The sequence below is a fragment of the Pan troglodytes genome, chromosome 2 (assembly GCF_028858775.2).
Source record: "Pan troglodytes isolate AG18354 chromosome 2, NHGRI_mPanTro3-v2.0_pri, whole genome shotgun sequence".
NCBI lineage: Eukaryota > Metazoa > Chordata > Mammalia > Primates > Hominidae > Pan > Pan troglodytes.
The window spans coordinates 123,865,200-123,892,347 of NC_086015.1; the positions used below are offsets into that span (position 1 = coordinate 123,865,200).

General features: G+C 39.2%; 1 protein-coding gene and 1 long non-coding RNA gene across 3 annotated transcripts in view; one reads left to right on the plus strand and one right to left on the minus strand.

Annotated features, from left to right (window-relative positions):
- The window catches only part of LOC107970738 (uncharacterized), a 65,386-nt gene extending 43,621 nt beyond the window's left edge, over nucleotides 1–21,765 (minus strand). The window contains exon 1 of the long non-coding RNA XR_001713566.3: nucleotides 21,604–21,765. This is a non-coding gene — a long non-coding RNA (uncharacterized LOC107970738). The remainder of the gene's footprint in view (nucleotides 1–21,603) is intronic.
- Nucleotides 20,777–26,849, plus strand: NDUFB4 (NADH:ubiquinone oxidoreductase subunit B4). Of its 2 annotated transcripts, XR_010155055.1 has the most exons (4): nucleotides 20,777–21,030; nucleotides 25,632–25,778; nucleotides 26,133–26,386; nucleotides 26,729–26,849. XR_010155055.1 is itself a non-coding variant. In NM_001071792.1 (3 exons), the coding sequence occupies exons 1-3, from the start codon at nucleotides 20,851–20,853 to the stop codon at nucleotides 26,789–26,791; spliced, it is 390 nt and encodes a 129-aa protein (NP_001065260.1). The 2 variants fall into 2 exon arrangements, 1 of the variants encoding a protein (NP_001065260.1); NM_001071792.1 differs by lacking the exon at nucleotides 26,133–26,386 and having other exon boundaries at nucleotides 20,851–21,030; nucleotides 26,729–26,791.
- The last annotated feature ends 299 nt before the right edge of the window (nucleotides 26,850–27,148 follow it).

Below are 27,148 nucleotides of genomic sequence, written 5' to 3' on the forward strand. Positions count from 1 at the left end.
CAAAGGGAACAGAAGTGGGAATGGAGAAGAGGGGGTTGCTATGAGAAATATTCACTCTGAGATTTAGAACTTCAAAATAAGAAACTCCTACATTTAATAGCAGTAATTAAAAAAAAACTAACCCCTAATTTTAAAAATAGGCTAAGGACTGGAATAGACATTTCTCCAAAGAAGACATACAAATAGCCAGCAGGTATAAGAAAATGTTCAACATCACCAATCATCAGAAAAACGCAAATCAAAACCATAATGAGATACCACCTCACACCTGCTAGGATGGCTGTTATATATATAAAGATAACAAGTGGTGGTGAGGATGTGGAGGAAATTGGAACCCTCATATGCTGTTGGTAGGAATGCAAAATGGTGCAGCCACTATGGAAAACAGTGTGAAAGTTCCTAAGAAAATTAAAAATAGAACTACCATATGATCCAGCAATCCCACTTCTGGATATTTATCCAAAAGAATTGAAATTAGGATCCCAAAATGATATTAGTATACCCATGTTCACTGCAGCACTATTCACAATAGCCAAGATGTGAATACAACTTAAATGTCCATCAACAGATGAATGGATAAAAAGAAAATGTGGTACATACATACAATGGAATATTATTCAGCTTTAAAAAGGAAATTTGGCAATGTGTAACAATACAGATGAACCTTGAGGACATTACACTAAGTGAAATAAGCCAGTCACTGAAAGGCAAATATTGCATGACTCCACTTATATGAAATATCTAAGATGAAGTATCTATGATTCAAATTAATAGAATCATAGAATGGTGGTAGCCAGGGCTGGGAGGAAGAGGAAATGGGGAATCACTAACAATGAGCATTGTGTCTCAGTCAAGCAAAATAAATAAGCTCTGGGGAGCTGTTGTACAACCTTGTACCTATAGTCAACAATAATGTATTGTACACTTAAAATTTTGTTAAGAAGGTAGATCTCGTGTTAAATGTTATCACGATTTTAAAAAACTGGTTAAATGGAGGGGTAAGAGAGAAAGGAGGGAGAGAAAAAACTCTACAAGAATTCTGAGTCTCTGGCTTAAGCTCCTGGGTGGATACTGATGCCTTACACTGAACTAGAGAATACATTTCAGAGGTAAGAAAGTAAATCCAATTTTGGATATGTAGGAGAAAGTGACATCTGGCTCTGTGATGTCATTTGCAAAAATGAAAGTGCCCCCTTTGCCAAAAGCATCTTCCCAAACCTCTTACCATAGTGCTTGAAATTCTCTATTACTCACTTATTTGGCTTGCTTTTTCCAGAACACTATTTTTAAAATGCTCCTGAGATTATTGATACTTTTGTTACGTGTGATAATAGCATTGTGGTTATGTAGAAAAAAACCTCCTTAACTGTTAGAAATACATGCCAAAGCATTTAATGGATAATATAAAACACTGTGAGGGACTGCTTTCAAATAATCCAACAAAAAGAAAAATGAAGGGTATATCTAGGGGGATGGATAAAACAACATGGAAAAATATTTAAAATGATAAAAGCTGGAGAATGAATACAGTGGGTCCATTATACCATTTCCTCTACTTTTGTGTGTGGGAAGTTTCCATAACAAAAAAAATTGAAGTTACCCTGGTATTTTAAAAATGCTCTTGGCAGGATATCTTATCCAATTGTCTTTAACACCTGTGAAAGAACAACCACAAAAGTGTGTTTTGAAACTTTGGTTGGATTTCATATATTTAGAATATTTAGAAGAAAAGGAGGCTGGTTCTTTCAAAAAATAGACTTGTGAGGAGCTGGATTTTAAAAGAGAGAAGAAACCAAGATTCAGATGTAGAATTTCATATGTTTTTGCCAACCATGTGATTCCTTCCACCATTTTCCAGAGCATAAGAAGGCATCTCATGACCCTCCATCATGCCTTACCATGATGGTCCCACATCAGGGCCTTTGTGTGCATGCTGTCATTTTATCTCCAAAACGCTCTCTAGGCACCCATTTCAAAGATGAAGGAACTCAGGCTGGAGAGGTCAGGTTTTCTGCCTATAGACCATAGAGTAATCAATTCCAGGGGCATTGGGAGAAGGGCCCAGGTTTGACGTTCCATGTATCTGACTCCAAAGTCTGGTATATTCCACAGCCTTCAGTCTAGTTTGCTGTGGTTGACCTTAGGTCACCTTGCCATTCCAAGAAGTGGTCATTCACAAACTGGCTTCAGCAGAATTGACTTTCTGGGAATCAGCCTGTTTCTGCTGAGGACAAGCTTAAACCAACAAAAATCAACAGCATGCCTCCTTGGGCAGGGACAATAGGGTGATAGAGTTCATAGACTAAGTGAGAACTGTCAGGAAAGCATTGTGTCCGTTTCCTCCAAAGCCTTGAGGCATTGGCAGGGTTTGACAGGAAGGGTGGAGGTGGGCACAACACCTAGAAGAGCAACTGGGTGAAAAGCAAAGATAAATGGAACTGTAAAAAAGCACATAATTCCATAAGCAAACATAAAATGCTTTAAAAAGTGGTGTTTCCTTATCTAAGTACTTACTGATGCTTTTTAGAAAACGAATCTTAAGGCTGGGGCCAGTGGCTCATGCCTGTAATCCCAGTGCTTTGAGAGGTCAAGGCGGGTGGATCACCTGAGGTGAGGAGTTCAAGACAAGCCTGACCAACATGGCAAAACCCCGTCTCTACTAAAAATATAAAAATTAGATGGGTGTGGTGACGGGTGCCTGTAATCCCAGCTACTTGGGAGGCTGAGGCAGGAGTGTCACTTGAACCCAGGAGGCAGAGGTTGCAGTGACCCAAGATTGCACCACTGGACTCCAGCCTGGGTGACAGAGGGAGATGCTGTCTCAAAAAAAAAAAAAAAACCTTAAAGTCAAGTAAAGGAGATAACTAAGTAAATTATAATTATTTCCTACTGTTGGAGTATTACATGTCCATAGTTTATGGATGTTATTATCCATAATAAAGATTATGGAAAACTGTTTATTTAAAAAATTTAACTGAAAAAGCAGAATATAGAATACATATAGGATAAGGGCAGCCAAGATGGCCGAATAGGAATAGCTCCGGTCTACAGCTCCCAGCATGAGCGATGCAGAAGACGGGTGATTTCTGCATTTCCATCTGAGGTACCAGGTTCATCTCACAAGGGAGTGCCAGATAGTGGGCGCAGGACAGTGGGTGCAGCACACCGTGCACGAGCTGAAGCAGGGCGAGGCATTGCCTCACTCGGGAAGTGCAAGGGGTCAGGGAGTTCCCTTTCCTAGTCAAAGAAAGGGGTGACAGACGGCACCTGGAAAATTGGGTCACTCCCACCCTAATACTGCGCTTTTCCAACGGGCTTAAAAAACGGCACGCCAGGAGATTATATCCCGCACCTGGCTCAGAGGGTCCTACGCCCACGGAGTCTCACTGATTGCTGGCACAGCAGTCTGAGATCAAACTGCAAGGTGGCAGCGAGGCTGGGGGAGGGGCGGCCGCCATTGCCCAGGCTTGCTTAGGTAAACAAAGCAGCCGGAAAGTTCCAACTGGGTGGAGCCCAACACAGCTCAAGGAGGCCTGCCTGCCTCTGTAGGCGCCACCTCTGGGGGCAGGGCACAGACAAACAAAAAGACAGCAGTAACCTCTGCAGACTTAAATGTCCCTGTCTGACAGCTTTGAAGAGAGCAGTGGTTCTCCCAGCATGCAGCTGGAGATCTGAGAATGGGCAGACTGCCTCCTCAAGTGGGTCCCTGACCCATGACCCCTGAGCAGCATAACTGGGAGGGACCCCCCAGTAGGGGCAGATTGACACCTCACACGGCCAGGTACTCCTCTGAGACAAAACTTCCAGAGGAATGATCAGAAAGCAGCATTCGCAGTTCATGAAAATCCGCTGTTCTGCAGCCACCGCTGCTGTTACCCAGGCAACCAGGGTCTGGAGTGGACCTCTAGCAAACTCCAACAGACCTGCAGCTGAGGGTCCTGTGTGTTAGAAGGAAAACTAACAAACAGAAAGGACATCCACACCAAAAACCCATCTGTACATCACCATCATCAAAGACCAAAAGTAGATAAAAACCACAAAGATGGGGAAAAAACAGAGCAGAAAAGCTGGAAACTCTAAAAAGCAGAGTGCCTCTCCTCCTCCAAAGGAATGCAACTCCTCATCAGCAACAGAACAAAGCTGGATGGAGAATGACTTTGACAAGTTGAGAGAAGAAGGCTTCAGATGATCAAACTACTCTGAGCTACAGGAGGAAATTCAAACCAAAGGCAAAGAAGTTAAAAACTTTGAAAAAAATTTAGACGAATGTATAACTAGAATAACCAATACAGAGAAGTGCTTAAAGGAGCTGATGGAGCTGAAAGCCAAGGCTCGAGAACTACGTGAAGAATGCAGAAGCCTCAGGAGCTGATGCGATCAACTGGAAGAAAGGGTATCAGTGATGGAAGATGAAATGAATGAAATGAAGCGAGAAGGGAAGTTTAGAGAAAAAAGAATAAAAAGAAACGAACAAAGCCTCCAAGAAATATGGGACTATGTGAAAAGACCAAATCTACGTCTGATTGGTGTACCTGAAAGTGATGGGGAGAATGGAACCAAGTTGGAAAACACTCTGCAGGATATTATCCAGGAGAAGTTCCCCAATCTCGCAAGGCAGGCCAACATTCAGATTCAGGAAATACAGAGAACGCCACAAAGATACTCCTTGAGAAGAGCAACTCCAAGACACATAATTGTCAGATTCACCAAAGTTGAAATGAAGGAAAAAATGTTAAGGGCAGCCAGAGAGAAAGGTCGGGTTACCCACAAAGGGAAGCCCATCAGACTAACAACTGATCTCTCAGCAGAAACTCTACAAGCCAGAAGAGAGTGGGGGACAAAATTCAACATTCTTATAGAAAAGAATTTTCAACCCAGAATTTCATATCCAACCAAACTAAGCTTCATAAGTGAAGGAGAAATAAAATACTTTACAGACAAGCAAATGCTGAGAGATTTTGTCACCACCAGGCCTGCCCTAAAAGAGCTCCTGAAGGAAGCACTAAACATGGAAGGGAACAACCGGTACCAGCCACTGCAAAATCATGCCAAATTGTAAAGACCATCGAGGCTAGGAAGAAATTGCGTTAACTAACGAGCAAAATAACCAGATAAGATCATAATGACAGGATCAAATTCACACATAACAATATTAACTTTCAATGTAAATGGACTAAATTCTCCAAGTAAAAGACACAGACTGGCAAATTGGATAAAGAGTCAAGACCCATCACTGTGCTGTATTCAGGAAACCCATCTCACATGCAGAGACACACATTGGCTCAAAATAAAAGGATGGAGGAAGATCTACCAAGCAAATGGAAAACAAAAAAAGGCAGGGGTTGCAATCCTAGTCTCTGACAAAACAGACTTTAAACTAACAAAGATCAAAAGAGACAAAGAAGGCCATTACATAATGGTAAAGGGATCACTTCAACAAGAAGAGCTAACTATCCTAAATATATATGCACCCAATACAGGAGCACCCAGATTCATAAAGCAAGTCCTGAGTGACCTACAAAGAGACTTAGACTCCCACTCAATAATAACGGGAGACTTTAACACCCCACTGTCAACATTAGACAGATCAACGAGACAGAAAATTAACAAGGATATCCAGGAATTGAACTCAGCTCTGCACCAGGCGGACCTAACAGACATCAACAGAACTCTCCACCCCAAATCAACAGAATATACATTTTTTTCAGCACCACACCACACCTATTCCAAAATTGACCAGATAGCTGGAAGTAAAGCTCTCCTCAGCAAATGTGAAAGAACAGAAATTATAACAAACTGTCTCTCAGACCACAGTGCAATCAAACTAGAACTCAGGATTAAGAATCTCACTCAAAACCGCTCAGCTACATGGAAACTGAACAACCTGCTCCTGGATGACTACTGGGTACATAAGGAAATGAAGGCAGAAATAAAGATGTTCTTTGAAACCAATGAAAACAAAGACACAACATACCAGAATCTCTGGGACACATTCAAAGCAGTGTGTAGAGGGAAATTTATAGCACTAAATGCCCACAACAGAAAGCAGGAAAGATCCAAAATTGACACCCTAACATCACAATTAAAAGAACTAGAAAAGCAAGAGCAAACACATTCAAAAGCTAGCAGAAGGCAAGAAACAACTAAAATCAGAGCAGAACTAAAGGAAATAGAGACACAAAAAACCCTTCAAAAAATTAATGAATCCAGGAGCTGGTTTTTTGAAAGGATCAACAAAATTGATAGACTGCTAGCAAGACTAATAAAGAAGAAAAGAGAGAAGAATCAAACAGACACAATAAAAAATGATAAAGGGGATATCACCACCGATCCCACAGAAATACAAATTACCATCAGAGAATACTACAAACACCTCTACGCAAATAAACTAGAAAATCTAGAAGAAATGGATAAATTCCTCAACACATACACCCTCCCAAGACTAAACCAGGAAGAAGTTGAATCTCTGAATAGACCAATAACAGGCTCTGAAATTGTGGCAATAATCAATAGCTTACCAACGAAAAAGAGTCCAGGACCAGATGGATTCACAGCCGAAATCCACCAGAGGTACAAGGAGGAACTGGTACCATTCCTTCTGAAAGTATTCCAATCAATAGAAAAAGAAGGAATCCTCCCTAACTCATTTTATGAGGCCAGCATCATCCTGATACCAAAGCCGGGCAGAGACACAACCAAAAAAGAGAATTTTAGACCAATATCCTTGAGGAACATTGATGCAAAAATTCTCAATAAAATACTGGCAAACCAAATCCAGCAGCACATCAAAAAGCTTATCCACCATGATCAAGTGGGCTTCATCCCTGGGATGCAAGGCTGGTTCAATATATGCATATCAATAAATGTAATCCAGCATATAAACAGAACCAAAGACAAAAACCACATGATTATATCAATAGATGCAGAAAAGGCCTTTGACAAAATTCAACAACCCTTCATGCTAAAAACTCTCAATAAATTAGGTATTGATGGGACATATCTCAAAATAATAAGAGCTATCTATGACAAACCCACAGTCAATATCATACTGAATGGGCAAAAACTGGAAGCATTCACTTTGAAAACTGGCACAAGACAGGGATGCCCTCTCTCACCACTCCTATTCAACATAGTGTTGGAAGTTCTGGCCAGGGCATTCAGGCAGGAGGAGGAAATAAAGGGTATTCAATTGGGAAAAGAGGAAGTCAAATTGTCCCTGTTTGCAGATGACATGATTGTATATCTAGAAAACCCCATTGTCTCAGCCCAAAATCTCCTTAAGCTGATAAGCAACTTCAGCAAAGTCTCAGGATACAAAATCAATGTACAAAAATCACAAGCATTCTTATACACCAATAACAGACAAACAGACAGCCAAATCATGAGTGAACTCCCATTCACAATTGCTTCAAAGAGAATAAAATACCTAGGAATCCAACTTACAAGGGATGTGAAGGACCTCTTCAAGGAAAACTACAAACCACTGCTCAATGAAATAAAAGAGGATACAAATAAATGGAAGAACATTCCATGCTCATGGGTAGGAAGAATCAACATCATGAAAATTGCCATACTGCCCAAGGTAATTTATAGATTCAATGCCATCCCCATCAAGCTACCAATGACTTTCTTCATAGAATTGGAAAAAACTACTTTAAAGTTCATATGGAACCAAAAAAGAGCCCGCATCGCCAAGTCAATCCTAAGCCAAAAGAACAAAGCTGGAGGCATCACGCTACCTGACTTCAAACTATACTACAAGGCTATAGTAACCAAAACAGCATGGTACTGGTACCAAAACAGAGATATAGATCAATGGAACAGAACAGAGCCCTCAGAAATAACGCCGCATATCTACAACTATCTGATCTTTGACAAACCTAAGAAAAATAAGCAATGGGGAAAGGATTCCCTATTTAATAAATGGTGCTGGGAAAACTGGCTAGCCATATGTAGAAAGCTGAAACTGGATCCCTTCCTTACACCTTATACAAAAATTAATTCAAGATGGGTTAAAGACTTAAACATTAGACCTAAAACCATAAAAACCCTAGAAGAAAACCTAGGCATTACCATTCAGGACATAGGCATGGGCGAGGACTTCATGGCTAAAACACCAAAAGCAATGGCAACAAAAGCCAAAATTGACAAAAGGGATCTAATTAAACTAAAGAGCTTCTGCGCAGCAAAAGAAACTACCATCAGAATGAACAGGCAACCTACAAAATGGGAGAAAATTTTTGCAACCTACTCATCTGACAAAGGGCTAATATCCAGAATCTACAATGAACTCAAACAAATTTACAAGAAAAAAACAAACAATCCCATCAAAAAGTGGGCAAAGGACATGAACAGACACTTCTCAAAAGAAGACATTTATGCAGCCAAAAGACACATGAAAAAATGCTCACCATCACTGGCCATCAGAGAAATGCAAATCAAAACCACAATGAGATATCATCTCACACCAGTTAGAATGGCATCATTAAAAAGCCAGGAAACAACAGGTGCTGGAGAGGATGTGGAGAAATAGGAACACTTTTACACTGTTATTGGGACTGTAAACTAGTTCAACCATTGTGGAAGTCAGTGTGGCGATTCCTCAGGGATCTAGAACTAGAAATACCATTTGACCCGGCCATCCCGTTACTGGGTATATACCCAAAGGACTATAAATCATGCTGCTATAAAGACACATGCACACGTATGTTTATTGTGGCACTATTCACAATAGCAAAGACTTGGAACCAACCCAAATGTCCAACAAGGATAGACTGGATTAAGAAAATGTGGCACATATACACCATGGAATACTATGCAGCCATAAAAAATGATGAGTTCATGTCCTTTGTAGGGACATGGATGAAATTGGAAATCATCATTCTCAGTAAACTATCACAAGGACAAAAAACCAAACACCGCATGTTTTCACTCATAGGTGGGAATTGAACAATGAGAACACATGGACACAGGAAGGGGAACATCACACTCTGGGGACTGTTGTGGGGTCGGGGGAGGGGGGAGGGATAGCATTAGGAGATATACCTAATGCTAAATGACGAGTTAATGGGTACAGCACACCAGCATGGCACATGTATACATATGTAACTAACCTGCACATTGTGCACATGTACCCTAAAACTTAAAGTATAATAATAATAAAATAAAAATAAATAAAAAAAGAAAAAATACATATAGGATAATTACAATTTTCTAAAACATCCTCTCTGTGGAAAAAAGATTGGAAGAAAAAAATGTCAAAAATGTTATGTGATTGTCCTTAGGCTGCTGAAAGATGGGTTTCAAATATTTTAATTTTTCATTCTATTTTAAAATTTTCCTATAATGAAATGTATTACTTTTGGAATGGAAAAAATGGTTTAAAACCCCCAAAGAACTTCATTTTACTTTTTATCCTTGTTTAATCCAGGGTAATGCTTATAAGAATAAAAGAAGTTAAAGATACTTCATGTTGAGAATTTAAGTATAGTTTGGTAGAAACTCTGAGCAAGCGATACTAAGTTATGTCTTGGCTGCCCTCAGCCATATACACATGAAGCAAACCTCATCACTGGGTCTCCATCCCCTTTCCTTGATCAAGGTGACTATGAAACACTAAGAAGTCTGTTCACCTGGCTGGGCGTGTTGGCTCACACCTGTAGTCCCAGAACTTTGGGAGGCCATGGTGGGTGGATCATGAAGTCAGGAGTTCAAGACCAGCCTGGCCAACATGGTGGAACCCCATCTCTACTAAAAATACAAAAAATTAGCCGGGCGCAGTGGCAGGCACCTGCAATCCCAGCTACTGAGAAGGCTGAGGCAGGAGAATCGCTTGAACCCGGGAGGTGGAGGTTGCAGTGAGCCAAGATCGTGCCACTGCACTCCAGCCTGGGCGACAGAGCATGACTCCATCATAAAAGAAAAAAAAAGAAGTCTGTTCACCTAAAGATCATACCAATGATGGCAGAATACAGACTCTAGCAATAGGTCTAGCAAAGTCTGGTATATTCCACAGCCTTCAGTTTAGCTTGCTGTGGTTGGCCCTAGGTCACCTTGCCATTCTAAGAAGTGGTCATTCACAAACGCTTCTGCTGAATTGATTTTCTGGGAATCAGCCTGCTTCTGCTGAGGACAAGCTTGAACCAAAAGATAGGAGACCTCAGGAGGTTAAATTCATAAGCCAATATTTTTAATTAGCCATCCTTGGTATACTTAACAAGTCACAAGAGTTAGATTCTGTAAATAATAGTCTTTCAGAGGCCAGGCCTGTGCTGCATTTTTAGAAATCCAGAGTCAACCCAGGCAAAAATTTCAATGATACCTTTTACCTGGAGAGAGAACATATCTCTAGGACTGTTAAACCAAAAGCTATACTACACTCACCCACAATAGCTACAGAATTCCTTGGCAGGGGCCAATGGTTTCTTCTAGCTGATTCTGAAATTGAAATATTGAATATCTATCATTTAGGAACATGAAATTCAGCAGCTTTCTTAAAGAGACTTAAACCAACATGGAAGAAAAATATAAAAAGTTTCCTTATAACCTAACCAGCATTAGGGCCTGCCATGCACTCCAAGTCCCGGGCCAGTTTCTTCAGGAGACATGTGGAGTAAGAAACAGAAATTGTTCTTAAGGAGAGACAGAAAAAAATAAGTACAAAATTGCCTGTAATACCAAGTAGAATAAAATAAGTAGGATGCAAATTTAGGGAAGAGAAAAATCACCTCTACTTGGGGGCCATAAGGGAAGATTTCCAGAGAATGAGGCATTTGAAGCAGCCCTTGATAGACATAAGATTTCAGTCAGCCACAGGCAGCAGGGAAGATATAAGATAACATTGATGGAGGGAAGAATATTATCAAGCAAAAGAAGATACGAAAAAAAAAGATAACATGTTCCAATCCAAATTTCTAAAAATGCAAGTGGCCCTATGAACTGAGGACCCGGGAGTCATCACCTGGCCTATGGCTGGGCTTTGTTTTGCTGCGTATGAACTTGGAGCTCTGCGAACTTTGAAAGGCAGGTGGAGGTGGAGGCTGCTTGGCTGGTGGGGCTCCCAGAACAGACTTAAGGAGTGGGGAAGAAGAGGAATAAGAGCTCTTGTTGCTACAGAGATAAGAACTTGGTAGGAAGCAAATAAGAGACACTAAAAAGACATCATTGAGTCATTTTGCTTTGTGATATAACTCCTCTCCTGTGTATCCAGATAAATCTTTGATCACAATCTACATTACTAGACAATGTGTTAGACTTGAATTTTGAGTGTGTGTGTGTGTGTGTGGTGGGGGGCTGTATGTGTGTATGGGTTGAGGGGTGGTGGGTATGGAATACATCCTGGAGGTGACAGTGAGATGAAAGCAGAGGCAGCAAGAGGGGTGTAGGCACATTTGTTTAATAGACTTACTTGGAAGTGAAGAAAGGCAAATAGTCATTCATTCATTCATCACTACTACGTTGTACCAAACACTGTGCTAGTATCGAGATGCAGTAGATCCAAGTCTGATGTGGTCCTGGTCTTCAAAGAGCCTGCAATCTTGTTGGGGTTGGGGGCAGAGATGAACTAAATAATTTTAAAAATGCCTAATTAGGATTGCAGTTAGTGCCATGAAGGAGAAGCCTATATCGCTATGAAAGTTCGTAGAGGGATTCGACCTTGTTGATTAGTTAAGGGGCTATAGAATTGAGTTCTGAAGGACGAATAGGAATGTAGAGTGTAGTGTTTAAGGTAGAGCAAAGAGTAAGTGCAAAGGCCCTGTGGAAAGAAGGAACTGAAGACAGGCCAGCATGTCTGAAGCACAGACAGTGATGAGGAGCATAGAGACAAGTACTGCTGACGAGACAGGAGCAGACCACCACTGGGTGTTGTAAGTCAGGTAAGGGTTAATTGGGGGTGATAGGATCATTTATATTTAAGAAGGCCACTCTGGCTGCTGTATGGAAAAGGAATGAGAGTATGACAAGAGTAGATGTATGCAAGAAAATCAACTAAGAAGCTGCTGCTCTCCCCAGGGAAAAGATGATGATAGGGCTATACTTTATCACAAATAAGAAAGCATGACATATCCTCAGCTAAGAGGATTAACTCTCTTTTATATTAAATTGAAAGCGTGCAAGAAAATGTCACCTTACACTTTGTAGGAAACTTATTGTTCCTTTCAAGTACAAATATGTGCTTATGTAAGTGACTTTAGCAATAAGAACAGATATATGCTAACACTAGGATGAAAAGACAGTCTCTGAAGAAGTGGAATGCAAAATGTAATATTCATAAGCTTTTGGATATGTCTACATGACAGATGTGTTTCTAAGTGTACTGTATATTTTAGGCAGAATGTTTTTTCTTGGCTGGTTTGTATACAGCACACTGAATGGATAGAGGGAACAAAGCATTATATATGAGTTACTTTTTCTTTATATACAAACAATTCACAGAGGCATTCCCACTAAAATGCTTCCATTTCACCTTCAATTCATCTTGAATACTCTAATTTTGTTCAAGGAGAAATTAACAAATCACAATGGCATTGGGAGATTATAATACACCTCTATAGATCAAATAGACAAAATGAATAAAGATGTGAGAGATTCAAACCACACAATTAACAAGCTTGATCTAACCCTGCACTCAATAAATATGGAATATATCTATTCTTTTTAAGCTCACATGGAACTATTATATACATTGACTATGTATGATTACAAGGTAAGTTCATTTTCTAATAACAGAATATGTATATTTTTTGCATTTTTCTATATGTATGTTAAATTTCCATAAAATGGCTTGTTTTTTAAAAAAGCCAAACCAAACCAGAGCAAACAAAGATAAAGTCTCAAAGAGAGACTCAGCAAATTTCAAAGGAATATCACACAAGCTTCTCTGACAATAATGCAATTAAATTGAAATTTAACAATAAAAACTTAAAACATTTTTTGGAGAGCAAAAAATGCATTTCTAAAGAATTTGTGACTTAAGAAAAAAATCATACTGGAAACTGTCAAATACTCAGAACTGTATACGAATGAAAATGATAATAATAACTTGTAGAGATGTAATTAAATAAAATGTACAGAATAATATGCATGTATTATAAAACATAAAAACAAAAATGAATGAGAAAGCATTCAGTTTAAAAATCTAGAAGAAAGACATTAGAGTAAGTGCAAGAAAAGCAGAAGAGAGGAAAAATTATTGATTAGAAGTGATTAACTAAATAAAAATGGAATCCCAAAGTTCCAGCAGTTTACTTTGTGGATATCAATGATCTGACTCTAAGGTTTATATGGAGCAGCAAAAGACCCAGAATAGCCAACACAATATAAATAAATAAATACTGGGCCAAGACCTTAATAGACACCTCACCAAAGAAGACACACAGATGACAAATAAGCATATGAAAAGATGCACCATGTCATGTATCATCAGGAAAATGCAAATTGAAACAACAATGAGCCACCCCTATACACCTATTAGAATTGTCAAAATCAGAACACTGACAACATCAAATGCTGGAGAGAATGTGGAGCAACAGGAATGCTCATTCATCACTTGTGGGAATGCAAAATGGTACAGCCACTTTGGAAGACAGTTTGGTGCTTTCTTATAAAACTAAATATAGTCTTTTTTTTTTTTTGAGATAAAGTTTAACTCTGTTGCCCAGGCTGGAGTGCAGTGGTGAGATCTCAGCTCACTGCCAGCTCCGTCTCCCAGGTTCAAGTCAACCTTGTGCCTCAGCCTCCTGAGTAGCTAGGATTACAGGCACCTGCCACCACACCTGGCTAATTTTTGTATTTTTAGTAGAGATAGGGTTTCACCATGTTTGCCAGGCTGGTCTCAAACTCCTGACCTCAGGTGATCCACCTGTCTTGGCTTCCCAAAGTGCTGGGATTACAGGTGTGAGCCACTGCACCCGGCCAAAACTACACGTATTCTTACCATACAATTCAGCAGTTACGCTCCTTGGTATTTACCTAAAGGAGTTGAAAGCTTATGTCCACACTAAAACCTGCAAGTGGATGTTTATAGTAGTTTTATTCATAATTACAAAAACTTAGAAGCAACCAAGATGTCCTTCAATAGGTGAATGACTGAATAAATTTTGGTACATGAAGACAATGGAATGTTACCCAGCCCTAAATAGAAATGAGCTATGAAGCCATGAAAAGATATGAAGGAACCTTAAGTGAGTATTTCTAAGTGAAAGAAGACAATCTGGAAAGGCCAGATACTGTAGGATTCCAACTATTGACATTCTAGAAAAGGCAAGATTATGGAAAGAGAAAAAAATCAGTGGTTGCCAGAGGTTGGTGAGAAGGTGAGAGGAAGGTTGAATATGCAGAGCACAGGTAATTTTTAGGGCAGGGAAAATACGCTGTATGATACTATAACATTGGATATGTGTCATTATAGGTTTGTCCAATACATAGAATGTGTAACAACAAGAGTGAACCACAGTGTAAACTATGGACTTTGGGTAATAATGATGTCAATGTTGGTTCATCAATTGTAACAAATGTACTAGTCTGGTGGAGGATGTCGATAATGGGGGAGGCTGTCTATATGGGGGCACAGGTGGTATATGGACAATCTCTGTATCTTCCTCTTAATTTTGCTGTGAAACTAAAACTGCCCTAAAAAATAAAATCTTCTTAAAAATGGGTTCTATTAAAAGACAATGTAGACAATCCTCTAGCAGAATGGATGAAGGAAAAAGCAATCAATAATATTAGAAGTAAAGGGAGGAACATAATTATAAAGACAGTGGAGATTGAAAAAAATTCATGGGATGAGATTAGAAACTCTATGGCAGTACATTTGAAACAAGATATTTGAGAAAATATAAATTATCAAAATTAATTCAAGAAGAGAAAAACTGAACAAACCAACAACCATTACAGACATTAAAATAATAGCCAAAAAGCTCCCCTGAAAAAAACATGGAAGGCCCAGACAGTTATACAAGTTAATTCACCAAGCCTTCATCGAATAGATAGTCCCTATCTTATACAAACTGTTTTGGAGAGTTAAAAAAAAAAAAAAAAAGAGAGAAATCTATCCAACTCATTTCATGTAAATATACTACCCCCATTAAAAAAGAAAGAAGTATAACCCATGTATTCATGTAAATATAATAACAAAGCTAGACAACAAAATAAGCTAAAAAGAACATTTAGAGCCAATTCACCTATAAACATAAATGACAAAATTCAAAGTAAAATGCTAAGAAATGTAATTCATCAGCATATTAAGAAACATACATCATAGCCATGACATAGGGTAAATTCCAGAATGCAAAACAACTCCACATCAGAACAACTTACCAAGGCTATCTGCCTTTTTAATAGACTAATAGAGAAAAAACAGATAATAGATCTTAAAAATGTTGAAATAGCATTTGATCAATTAAACACCCATAAATGATTAAAAAAAAAACTTTTGCCAAGGAATATAAGGGAATTTTCTTAACCCAATAAAGGGTTTCTGTCAAAACTTATAGTAAGCATCATATATGATGGTGAAATATCAGATTATTTTCTATTAGAGTTGGGAATAAGATAGGAGACCCCCTATTTCCACTATTATGCAACATTGTACTAGAGGTCCTAGCGAATGCAATAGGAGAGAGAGAGAAAATAAGTTTAAGACTTGGAAAAGAAAAGGCAAGACTGCTATTTGCACGAGATATGACTGACTACATAGACGAATCCTAAAGAATGTAAAGAAAAGCTAATGGGACTAATAAAAATTTTAACAAGGTTACTGATTCCAAGATAAGTATATAAAGATCAATAATATTCCCATATCCCAGCAATAACCAATTGGAAGATGTAATCGGAAAAGTAAACAACAGCAGCAATAAAAATCTATTACTGTATTAGAGAGGCAAGAGTTCTTTATGGAGAAAGTTACAAAACATGATTGAAGGACATAAAAGGAGACCTGACTAATGATCATGGATGGGAAGATACAATATTTACAAAGATGCCTATTCTCCCCAAGTCAAGCTATAAATTTAGTGCAATTCCAATAAAAATCTCAATGGATTTTTTTATAGGACTTGATAACTTAACTCTAAAATTCACCTGAAAGAGAAGAGGAAAAAATGTAGCTTAGACAATTTTGAACTATGATAAAACAGAGGGATTTGCCCCATGAAATAACAAGATATTACAAAGCCATAGTAAAAACACATAAAAGTAACATATGTTTGTCATGGACACTCCTTGTATTCTCAAAGTGCCTGCTGGATACATTACCACTTAGAAAGAAAGTAGTCCTAGGTGGGTCTTTTCTAAATATCATAAACTTCTGTGACTTAGGTGTACCTATTGGGTGAAAACAGTTGTATGCTTATTCATGACTGATCAGGACACTGCCCAAGTCAACAGAACTACAGAGGAGTTGGATACAATGAAAGCCAACCTCCCATGTGGTACTTTGGGGCAATCTAGATTGAAGTTTCAAATGGACCCAGTATGTCTTCTTTTGGAGGAAGAGTAAGTGCTAGGTAAACAAATAGAAAGTGGATTATTAAGCTCAAGTAGGACCCTGAAAACCCTAAAATATTGTTCTTATTCTCCCTTAGGGCTGCTGTTCATTCCAATATTGGGAGGCAAGGTCCTAGGTTGGCTATACAACCAAAGAGATGACTGTCCTTGCTACCCCATGTTCCTGGATCTCCTTGCCAATTAAATTAATTCACATAGTACTCTCTGTCTCTTCCCTGCAACCTTAATAAAACTAACAAGAAGATCCAGGTTTGAGGAAGATCCAGGTTTTGGAGGAGTCTTCTTTAAGAAAAATTACACAAAACTACAAATACAATTAGATATAAATGAGAAAAATCACAATAAATTACAAATTTAAAACATAAACATCACAAAATGAAATATATAAAAGAAATAATAAAATATTTGTATTAATTTTCTGATATACCTCTATATTTTTTCCTATATATTTTGGCTGCATACACTTTGTTTGCCTCTTCAGATGGCAAGATTGTTATAATATTGTATTCTATAGAGGAAAAAGCAAGACAATACAGTGCTTTCTTGATGCACCTTTCTTACAGTTTCTATATCCACCTATTCATCTTCTGTTCCCCAAAACCCTGCCCTATCCACATAACTTAACCACCCCTTCCCATTTGCATTCCTTCTTCACTTCACCACATCATCCCCCTTCTTCCAGCCAAACACAGGTACATATACTTTGTCCTTGTAACCCATGACCTGATAAACTCTGTTAGGAGGTTTCTTAGGAAGTAAAAGTCTTCAAAACAGGAAATATTCATTGATGAAATGACAACTTGTGAAATTGTTCCCCACTTAAATTGTCCAATATTTTAACCTTAGTGCCTATACCCACTTCTATCAAAATCCTTGTCATTCATTTGGAAATATCCAGCCCTCAAATACAACTGAAATCTATTGCAAATTAAAAGTGCAAATTTGCAAAAGATGTGGAATTTCATGTTCTTGAAATTGATGTTAGTAAACTGCTGGATCCACATGCAAAGTCATTAATAAAGGAGGACTTCACAGAGTTGGACCAGATAACAAATGAAAAAGAGAAAATCAATGAGAACGATGTTGACATCAATACATCAAAGAGAAATAATCTGATTTCAAAGGATTAAGAGAGGTCTTTGGGAAAACTAGATAAACGCCTCCAAAACTTTTGCAAGTAAGACCCTGCAGCAAAAATCAAATGCACAGTGAAGGATAATGAGCCATATAAAAAATTATGTCCCTCCTCCAAAACAACATTTGAGTTACCAGAATTAGCACATACTTGCAGTTGTAACCTAACGTGTTAAATATAAGATAAATTCATTTTTATAAGTTTTGGTTGAATTTTTTTCAATATAAAGTTCAAATCAAGTCTTTTTCTTTCACTCTTTCACTATGGAATCTACGTCTCTATCTTTAATGGATTCATTCTAAGAGGGCCTTTTCTGGTACCAATTATCTTTGGAAAAGAAAGACCTTTTGTACTCATCTCTGTTTTACAAGCATGTAATATATTTTAATACCACCACTCCCCCACTGGAAATTGTAAAAAATACAGACTCTTGGGTTCCTCTGCCATACCAATTTTGAATCTCCAGGTGGAGAACGGGAACTAGGAGTTAAAAAAAAATTCCATATTTTAATTTACTAATTATTTTTACTTCATTTTTTTTTTAGAGGTGCAGTCTCACTATGTTGTCTAGGCTGGACTTAAACTCCTGGGATCAAGGGATCTTCCGGCCTCAGCCTCTCCAGTAGCTGGGACTACAGGTACATGCTACCACACCTGGCTAAACTCCCTTTTTTTTAACACTCATTTTTAAACACTCATCATAAGCAATCCTCGTGATAATCAGGCAAGTGTGGTAATAACTACTTTAACTCATCCAAAGCTTTCTTTATAGTAACCTTAAGAAATCTTCTTTAACCTAGTCAGCTGGTTTGAGGTAGGAGGTAGGACTCGGACACCGAACCAAATTGAGCACTAGCCTAAAGAGGTCGGAGGTGGAAGCCGCTTTCCATCAGATACACACACCAGTGTGTCAGTTCATCATTGCCATGGCAACACCCAGGAGTTACCACCCCTTTCCAGGGCAATGACCTGATGACCCAAAAGTTGCTACCCCTTCCCTAGAAATGTCTGCATAAACTGCCTCTTTAATTTTTTGTCTGTTTGTTTGTTTGTTTGAGACGGAGTCTCGCTCTGTCGCCCAGGCTGGAGTGCAGTGGCGCGATCTCGGTTCACTGCAAGCTCCGCCTCCCTGGTTCACACCATTCTCCTGCCTCAGCCTCCCAAGTAGCTAGGACTACAGGCGCCCACCACCACGCCCAGCTAATTTTTTTTTGTATTTTTAGTAGCGACGGGGTTTCACCGTGTAAGCCAGGATGGTCTTGATCGCCTGACCTCGTGATCCGCCCGCCTCGGCCTCCCAAAGTGCTGGGATTACAGGCGTGAGCCACCGCGCCCGGCCAAACTGCCAAATGTCGGTATAAATGTGACTCAAAGCTGGCCTGAGCTGGTGCTTTCTGCCTATGAGGTGGCCCTGCTCTACAGGAGCAGTCACGGCTGTGACACCACCAAAGCTGTAACACTGCCTCTTCAATAAAATTGTTTTCTTCTACCTCCGGGTTGCCCTTGAATTCTTTCCTGGGCAAAGCCAAGTTCCCTGGTTGCCTAAGCCCCAGTTTGGGGCTCGCCTGCCCTGCATCAGTTCGTACTCGCTGGACTCATTCCTTTATCCTTTTATTCTTTTTACATGCTCTCCTTCCTAGCTCAGTGTCTAATCTATACAGGTTTTTGAAACTTTATGTAGTCTTTAGAATTTTATAATCTGCTCTTGCTTTTCATATTGTATTATTTTCTTAGTATTTCAAAACACCTTTGAACAAGTCAGAATTTCCTTTTTTTTCTCCTTTAAAATCGAGTCTGAGTAACTCGTCTTGTGTTCATTTTTTCTACATTCTCTCAGCCTGAATTCTCATGAGTCCATTTTGCTCTATATTCATCTGGACATTAGACTACTTTGAAATATTACCATTTCTGCCTATTCTTTCTGTACTGCCTGATTGTCAGCTCCCGAAAGGCAAACACCCCATCTTCCATTTTGTCTGGATTTCCCCCACTGAGCCTAGAAGATTGACTTAACACTGACTAGTGTGCTGTGTGCTTCACGCGGTGGGTGCTTAATAAATATTTTAAAACAGTATTAAAATGTTGAATAAATTTGACAGCAGTGCTGCTTCTCATCATTTCAAATGCCAACACTTTCTAGGTCCCTTTTCTAGCAACCATTTCCCAACATACCTACGCGCCCCCAGACGTTTCAGACAAGCTGGGGCTCTCTTTTGATCCATCCTTCTTTGCCCGAGTTATGGAAATATTGTTTACATTTTTTCCCCTGAGGAGAAGGGGAACCCAAAGACCCTGCTGTGAAACTTGAAGTTGTTTTTCTCCTTGGTAACTGGGGAGAAGGAAGGACAGTAGGGATAGAGAAGGTTTTGTTTCTGATTACTTCAGTTTTCGCCCCAGATCGTCTTTTACAATAAGATACATGCCCCTATGAGTATTTTCATACCTGTAAGGATGTTTTTAATTCTTTGCATCTGAAGAGTGCTAAGGATTTTAGGCAAGAGGTTTTAGTATTTTAACTAAGATATTTTCTCATGAGCTTTATTCAGTATCTCATTTTCTTCCTGACCTTCTATAGTCAGTCAGGCAACATTTCTCTTATAACATCATTTTTCCTATTAATCATTATTTCGTACCTGTGAAAAATAAGCTTACACTTAATGTTGTATGAATCTAGCATGGTAAAGTACAGAAAAGCTTATTCTCTTCTTCTTGGGTAGGGAATTCTGTTTTGCAAAGCACTTTGTGATCTATTTGTTAGCTTATTTAATCCTCACAACAACTTTGCTAGGTGGACAGGAGTCATTACCTCCAGGATAAGGAAAAGGAAACTCAGAGACTTTAAGTGACTTATCCAAGGTGACACAGCACGGTTAGACCCACAATGAAAACCCGGACTTCTGACTCCACAGCCAGTCCCACACAGCTCAACTTTACATAATAAGCCCTGGTTATGTCAGTAGAGACAAGGCTGCTAGGAAGAAGCAGCGGGGTGACAGATGAGTAGGTGGGGAGCGGCGGTGGGGCAGGGCGCACTGCGAGAAGAGCGAACGCGCCGTGTTCGGGAAGGTAGGAGAAAGAGGCGGAGCTCTTTGTTAACGTCATCCCCAACCTCTGCTATCGCGCAGGCGCACTTCCTGAAGCTGAAGGTCAGCATAGACAAAGGGCCTCAGAATCGCGCAGGCGCAACTGTGCCCTGGGTTGCCAAGATGTCGTTCCCAAAGTATAAGCCGTCGAGCCTGCGCACTCTGCCTGAGACCCTCGACCCAGCCGAATACAACATATCTCCGGAAACCCGGCGGGCGCAAGCCGAGCGGTTGGCCATAAGAGCCCAGCTGAAACGAGAGTACCTGCTTCAGTACAACGATCCCAACCGCCGAGGGCTCATCGTGAGTGTGGGGCCTCCCGGGCGGGAATAGGGCCCGAGTCCTGGGAGAGACCGAGAGAGACCACGCAAAGGGTCGGCCACCGCTCCTGATCAGTATCTCAGACGCAGGTCCTCTTCCAGGCCTAGCCAACTCACTACCCTTTTACCTTTGCCAGAGCTTGGCCCTCGAGAGGACCGGCTCTGGACTCAGACCTGGCTGGGTTTGAATCCTGGCTTGATCACTTCCTGCCTGCGTGACCTTAAGAACGTTATTCACTCTGCTTATCCTCGATTTTCTGTCTGCAAAATGGGCGTAATATAGTGCTTACTCTTTTATCAGGCTGTTAGGATTAAATGAGATAGAGTATGTGACTGTCCTAGCACAGTGCCTCGTTCGTAAGGCGTGTTCAGAAAATGTTTCTCTATATATGCATATATATATATTATATTATATATATATTCTATATATATGCATATATATTATATTATATATATATTCTATATATATGCATATATATTATATTATATATATTCTATATATATGCATATATATTTTATATATATATATATATAATTTTAAAGAGCTGGTGTTTACCTTTCAGTTCACAGCTCATAGGGATACTGCTCTCTCCTGATGGGAATACAGTGATTCCTTCAACCTGCATCTTTTAAAGACCCTGAAGCTTGCTGAAGTTCTAGGCTTTGGAGTCAGAACCCAAAGCACTACTCATTGGCTAACTCTGTTACCTTGGGCAACTTCAACTCCTCTGAATTATAGTTTCCTGGTTTCATATATAAATGATGTGCATTCTTCATAGCATTATGACGTTAAATAAGACAGTCTGTGTAACATTCCCAGCACATAATATATGCCCAGTAAACTGGTAATTAACAGGTGTGCTTTCATTAGGTAGTTTTCTATACAGGAGCTAAGTAGGTTAAATATGATGTTAACAGAACAGGACTTTTCCCACACGTTGCATTGGTGTTTTGGAATTTTTGGAAGTTATGAGGATTGAATGAAAGTTACAATGTGCCAGGCACTGTGCTAAAACTCTTTTTGAGTATTATTTACATATCACAACTATTTGGATGATTAAGCTCTACAACTGTCCCCATTTTACAGATGAGAAGACAACATGGGAAGGACAAGTAGGTCATACAGAGATACCTCTTTAGTAGGTGATAGAGCAAAATTCTAACCCTGGTTTGTGTAACCCACAGCATCTGCTTTTAACTAGTTGGTTATACTGTCTCCAGCCAGAACCTTGTTAACTTGGGAAGAGGGTGCAGAGAGACACATTTATTACAAACTCACATGATTGGGTTTGATGTGTTAGTGTGATGCATTAAAAAAGAATAAGGCCTCAGTCAGACCTGAAATTGAAACCGAGATCTTCTGTCTTCTAGCTGTATGCCTCAGGGTAGTTTCAATTTTCTCATGTGTAAATAGAGGTAATACTACCAGTCTCTTTGGTTCTGTTGATTAAATGAGTGTGTGACACTATCATTTATTAATCAATACATGTAAATTCTCTTGCCTAATTTTTTTTTTTTTTCCCTTGAGACAGGATCTTACTCTGTCACCCAGGCTGGAGTGCAGTGGTACGATCTCGGCTCACTGCAACCTCTGCCTCCCGGGCTCAAGCTGTCCTCCCACCTCCGCCTTTCAAGTAGCTGGGACCACAGATGTGCGCTACCATGTCCGGTTAATTTTTTGTATTTTTTATAGAGATGGAGTTTCATCATTTTGCCCAGGCTGGTCTTGAACTCCTGAGCTCAAGCGATCCTCCTGTCTCCGCCTCTCAGAGTGCTGGGATTACAGACTTGAGCCACTGTGCCTGGCCATCTTGCGTAATCTTTAAGAATGATTGATTGAATCAATAAATAATTGCTCAGGGTCTGTTATGGCCCTATTTTACATGCCAAGATAACACTGGAGATCAAAACAGGCAAAAATTTCTGTCCTTGTAGAACAAACTTTCTAGTAGGGGAGACAAGAAACAAGTTAAAAAATTAAAATCATTTAACATGTTAGTGGTAAGTGATGAGAAAAAAAATAAAGCAGGGGAGATTTGGAGTGTGTGTAAGTAGTAGGGGAGGTAAGCAGCTACAATCTTAGGCCCAGGGAAGGCCTCTGTTTGAAGGTGACATCTGAATAAAGATCTGAAAGAAGTGGGGTGAGGGACCTAGCTCTCTAGGAAGGCAGCATACTCATCAGAGAACGGCAAGTGCAAGGGCCATTAGGCAGGAGAGTGTCAGGTTAATTGAAAAAACACTGGAGAGACCATTGTGACTAAAGTGGAGAAAGGTGAGGGCAGAGTGGGACAAGATCACACCAGGCCTTGTAGGTAATTGTAAGGACTTTTACTGAATAGAGAATTTCATGATCTGGACTTAACAATTTCTCTGGCTGCTTAGTTGAGAATTGACTATGGGGGAAAGGACAGGATCAGGGAGACTAGGAGGCTTTTGTAGTAATCCAATCTCTGTTGATTACCAGGGTGGTGGCAGAAGGCGGTGAGAAATGGTAGATTCCGGGTGTATTTTAAAAGTAGAGCCAACCAGGTTTGCTGATAGACTAGATGTGGTGTATGAAAGAGGAGTCAAGGATGACTCCAAGGTTTTTGACCTAAGTGATTTTAAGAATGAAGTTGCCTTTTACTAAGAAACACAGGAATGGGAGAGGAGAAGGTATGGAGGTGGAGTAGACTGTTGGGAAATCAGTTTGGGATATGTGACGTTTTAGATGCCTGTTAGACCGTATGTCAGAGTTCAGCAGTTGGTTGGATATTAAGTCTGGAGCTCAGGGTAGAGTTACAGGGCTGGAGGTAAAATTTTGGGAATCATCAGCCTTTAGATTATTTAAAGTTATCTGACCAGATGACATCATCAAGGGAGTAAATGTAGATAGGAAAGACCAGCGAGGTCCAATATTAAGAGATTGGGGAGATGAGGAGGAAAAGAGCAAAGAAATGAAGAGAGAATGGCCATAGAGTCAGCAGGAAATCCAAGCAGGTGTGGGCCTGGAAGTCAAGTGAAGACATGATTTTCAGGAGTTTTCACCATGTCAGATGCTACTGAGAGTGCACTGGACTTTTAGTGATGTCAGAGGAGGAAAACTCTCTTCATAGTGTGTCTTTTGGAACCTCTCAATAACATTACCGGGCTTAATGAACTATGGTCATGGGGCAATTGGTATTTTTATGAAATGAAATGTCTGTTTCTGGAAGACAGATCTGGCAGATATTAAAGCACAGAGAGGTGACTAGCAAATTGAGAAGTCTGCCATTTGATAGTCATTCAGATACATTTATAGTAGAAAGGATGTAAGAATAGATGCATTAATCCTTTCAGCTATTGAGCTTTAACATCCCCTTGGACCTACATCTGTGTCTTTACCCTCTTTTTTCTTGTTGGCAGTATAGGCATAATAATAAACAATGCTGCAGAACACTTGCATGTGCTTTCATTTTAATGTGGTGTGATAATGTCAATAGTTTCTAGAACAGCAGAAGATATTTTGGGACTTTGTATCTAGTAGTGAGTGCTTACACCATTGAGGAATTTCAGTCTGATTAAAAGGAACGGGAGCATTTCCATCATAAGGTTTTTGTTTTTGTTTTTGTTTTTTTTTTTTTAAATTCTGAGCTGCAGCTGATTATCTCAGGGTAAATTGTTGTAATTTAGTTTGAAATATGACTGTGGAAGACCTTGTGAAATTATTTTAGTCCTACAAATCATGACTTCTTGATGTTGGTTAGGACCTTGAATATTCATGTTATATATTAAAGTCTTAAAGCTGATTTTATTTGCTTATTTTTATCTGTCAGTTAATTGGAGAGACTAATTTTGTAAAATCACTTGGGCATTTAGCTAATTAAATTTATGTGTTTGTGGGTAGATTTGCTATTCATGGATAGTTATTCTAGTATAAATATATTAAAATGGACAATTATTTTCTTAAGACAGTCTGATTATTTTTCTTTAACAACTTTGACCTTTCTACAAAACTTCTAATAGTGTGAAATGTCTGAATTAATGCTTTTAAAGTATCAGTCAGGTCAGCTTAAAAAACTTACAGTTCAGCTAGCCTACCCCCTCCTTCATCTTCCTACAGCTTATTTGTAGCCTGGAAAGACTATTTTGGTGATAGCATTAGAAAGGGTCCTGGAAACAAAATACAAAGCATGATAGAGCATATGAAATCTGTTTCTCTTCATTGGGAATACTGCATGGTTCTGATGGTCACACTTGACAATGAAGCTAAAAACAGTCCAGAGAAGATAGATGAAAATGACAAAGGAGAAAAAGTGGCTTCTCTGACTGACAGTTAGATTAGGTTAGATTAGTTAGATTAAGATTAGGATTCTTAAATAAACAGAAAGCTAATTAGTGATATGAGCCTTCTACATTCTGAAGGATTTGAACAAGATCATTAGAATTCAAAAAACACCAGAAATGAAAGATCTTTCCTGAAGCTGTTTAGGAATATTCATGATATACCCTTAACTGTTCTAGAGAACAAAATGCGTCTGTGCTCCTTCACAAAAGTCCCTATGAATTTGTTTCTCAATGTGATCCTTCTTAAGTTCTATAACTTTTTGTTTTCATTAATTTTAGGAAAATCCTGCCTTGCTTCGTTGGGCCTATGCAAGAACAATAAATGTCTATCCTAATTTCAGACCCACTCCTAAAAACTCACTCATGGGAGCTCTGTGTGGATTTGGGCCCCTCATCTTCATTTATTATATTATCAAAACTGAGAGGGTAAGTATTCAGACCAGATGTTTAGTATTTGAGTGATAGGTTCACTTTCTAGGGACCAGCTGCAGCTCCTTCTCTTGAAGATTGCCACCAGTGCCCCTCCCACCTTGGGGCTGTCCTCTGCCTTCCCTTCCTCTCTTCTTTTATCTTTATTCCTTTCCAGCAGGAGTTAAAACAGAAAGTTTTCAGTCACCTTTGTCTATTTTTCTTAGTTCATTTGTTTTTTAAAAAGATGATGTTTATTGGGTTAAGTATTAGCAGAATACATAAATCCTTTAGTACGTTTCCTGTTTGCGTGAATTCTATTTATGTTGGTCACATTTTGCAAATTAATGTTAAAACCTATTAATACTCTAGGGACAGAGAAGCACAAGCTGCCTTTGTGGGGAATAGCTGCCGTCAGCAGCCTGGGTATATGATTGGAGAGAAAGTCAAGCTGATCTTTGACATCAAACCATTCCACATCTGGTACTAAACCCTGAGCTGCAGCCCCCAGGCTTGTGTTGCCACTGGAGCCCACTCGTCTAGCTTTGTCTTTAACTGGCCCATCTGCATTCCCATTAGAGTTCGTGTATTTTGATTATCTGGTGAATGATCTACTTAACAGAAAGGTAGTCCACACTTTCCCAGAAAGTGTTTGCATTTTGCTTTCAATGTATGGTTTTGTGGGATAATATATTTCTAATGACTAAAATGTGAGTAAGATGTTTTTGAATAGGAACATTTTCTTACTGTGTCTTTAGTTCCTCGGATTACTGTTTCTTCGCACACTCCCTGGGCTTTAGACAGTGGGATTGCAATTAGGTTTGGAGTGTTTCATTCTGTTTGTCAGTTGTACGGTGGATTGTGCCAAAATGCAGTTTTTCTTACCTTTTTTATTTATTTATTTTTATCTAATATAGCCAACTGGCAGAATATATTGTCTTTAATGTACTTTTTTTCTGTCTTTACAGGATAGGAAAGAAAAACTTATCCAGGAAGGAAAATTGGATCGAACATTTCACCTCTCATATTAAGTCTGGCAATGATGACTATATGTATTCCTGCCTAAATAAATCATCTATTAATCATTAAGTAGTAGTTTCTCTTTCTTAGTATTACCTTGATTCAATGTTAAAAACTTATTAACACCCTAACAACACAGAAGCAGAAGCAGCCCGTGTTGGGAATCTGCTGTCAGAGTGACAGCAAACATTTGCTGGACATTGAATGAATGAACATAAACTTCATTAAACTGTGAGCTCTTAGAAAGTACAGATTCTACAATCAGTTGTTCAACAAGCAAGTGTTAACTACGAGCCAGGCATTATGTTACGTGCAGAGAATACAACAGTCAGTAAGACAGAGCCTGTTCTTAAGGAGTACGTACTCTG

Excerpts from the sequence above, each read along its gene's own strand:
- NDUFB4 (NM_001071792.1), top strand. The coding sequence starts at position 20,851 with ATGTCGTTCCCAAAGTATAAGCCGTCGAGCCTGCGCACTCTGCCTGAG. Across the intron at positions 21,031-25,631 it reads CCAACCGCCGAGGGCTCATC|GAAAATCCTGCCTTGCTTCG; the intron begins GTGAGTGTGGGG and ends CATTAATTTTAG. Across the intron at positions 25,779-26,728 it reads ATATTATCAAAACTGAGAGG|GATAGGAAAGAAAAACTTAT; the intron begins GTAAGTATTCAG and ends CTGTCTTTACAG.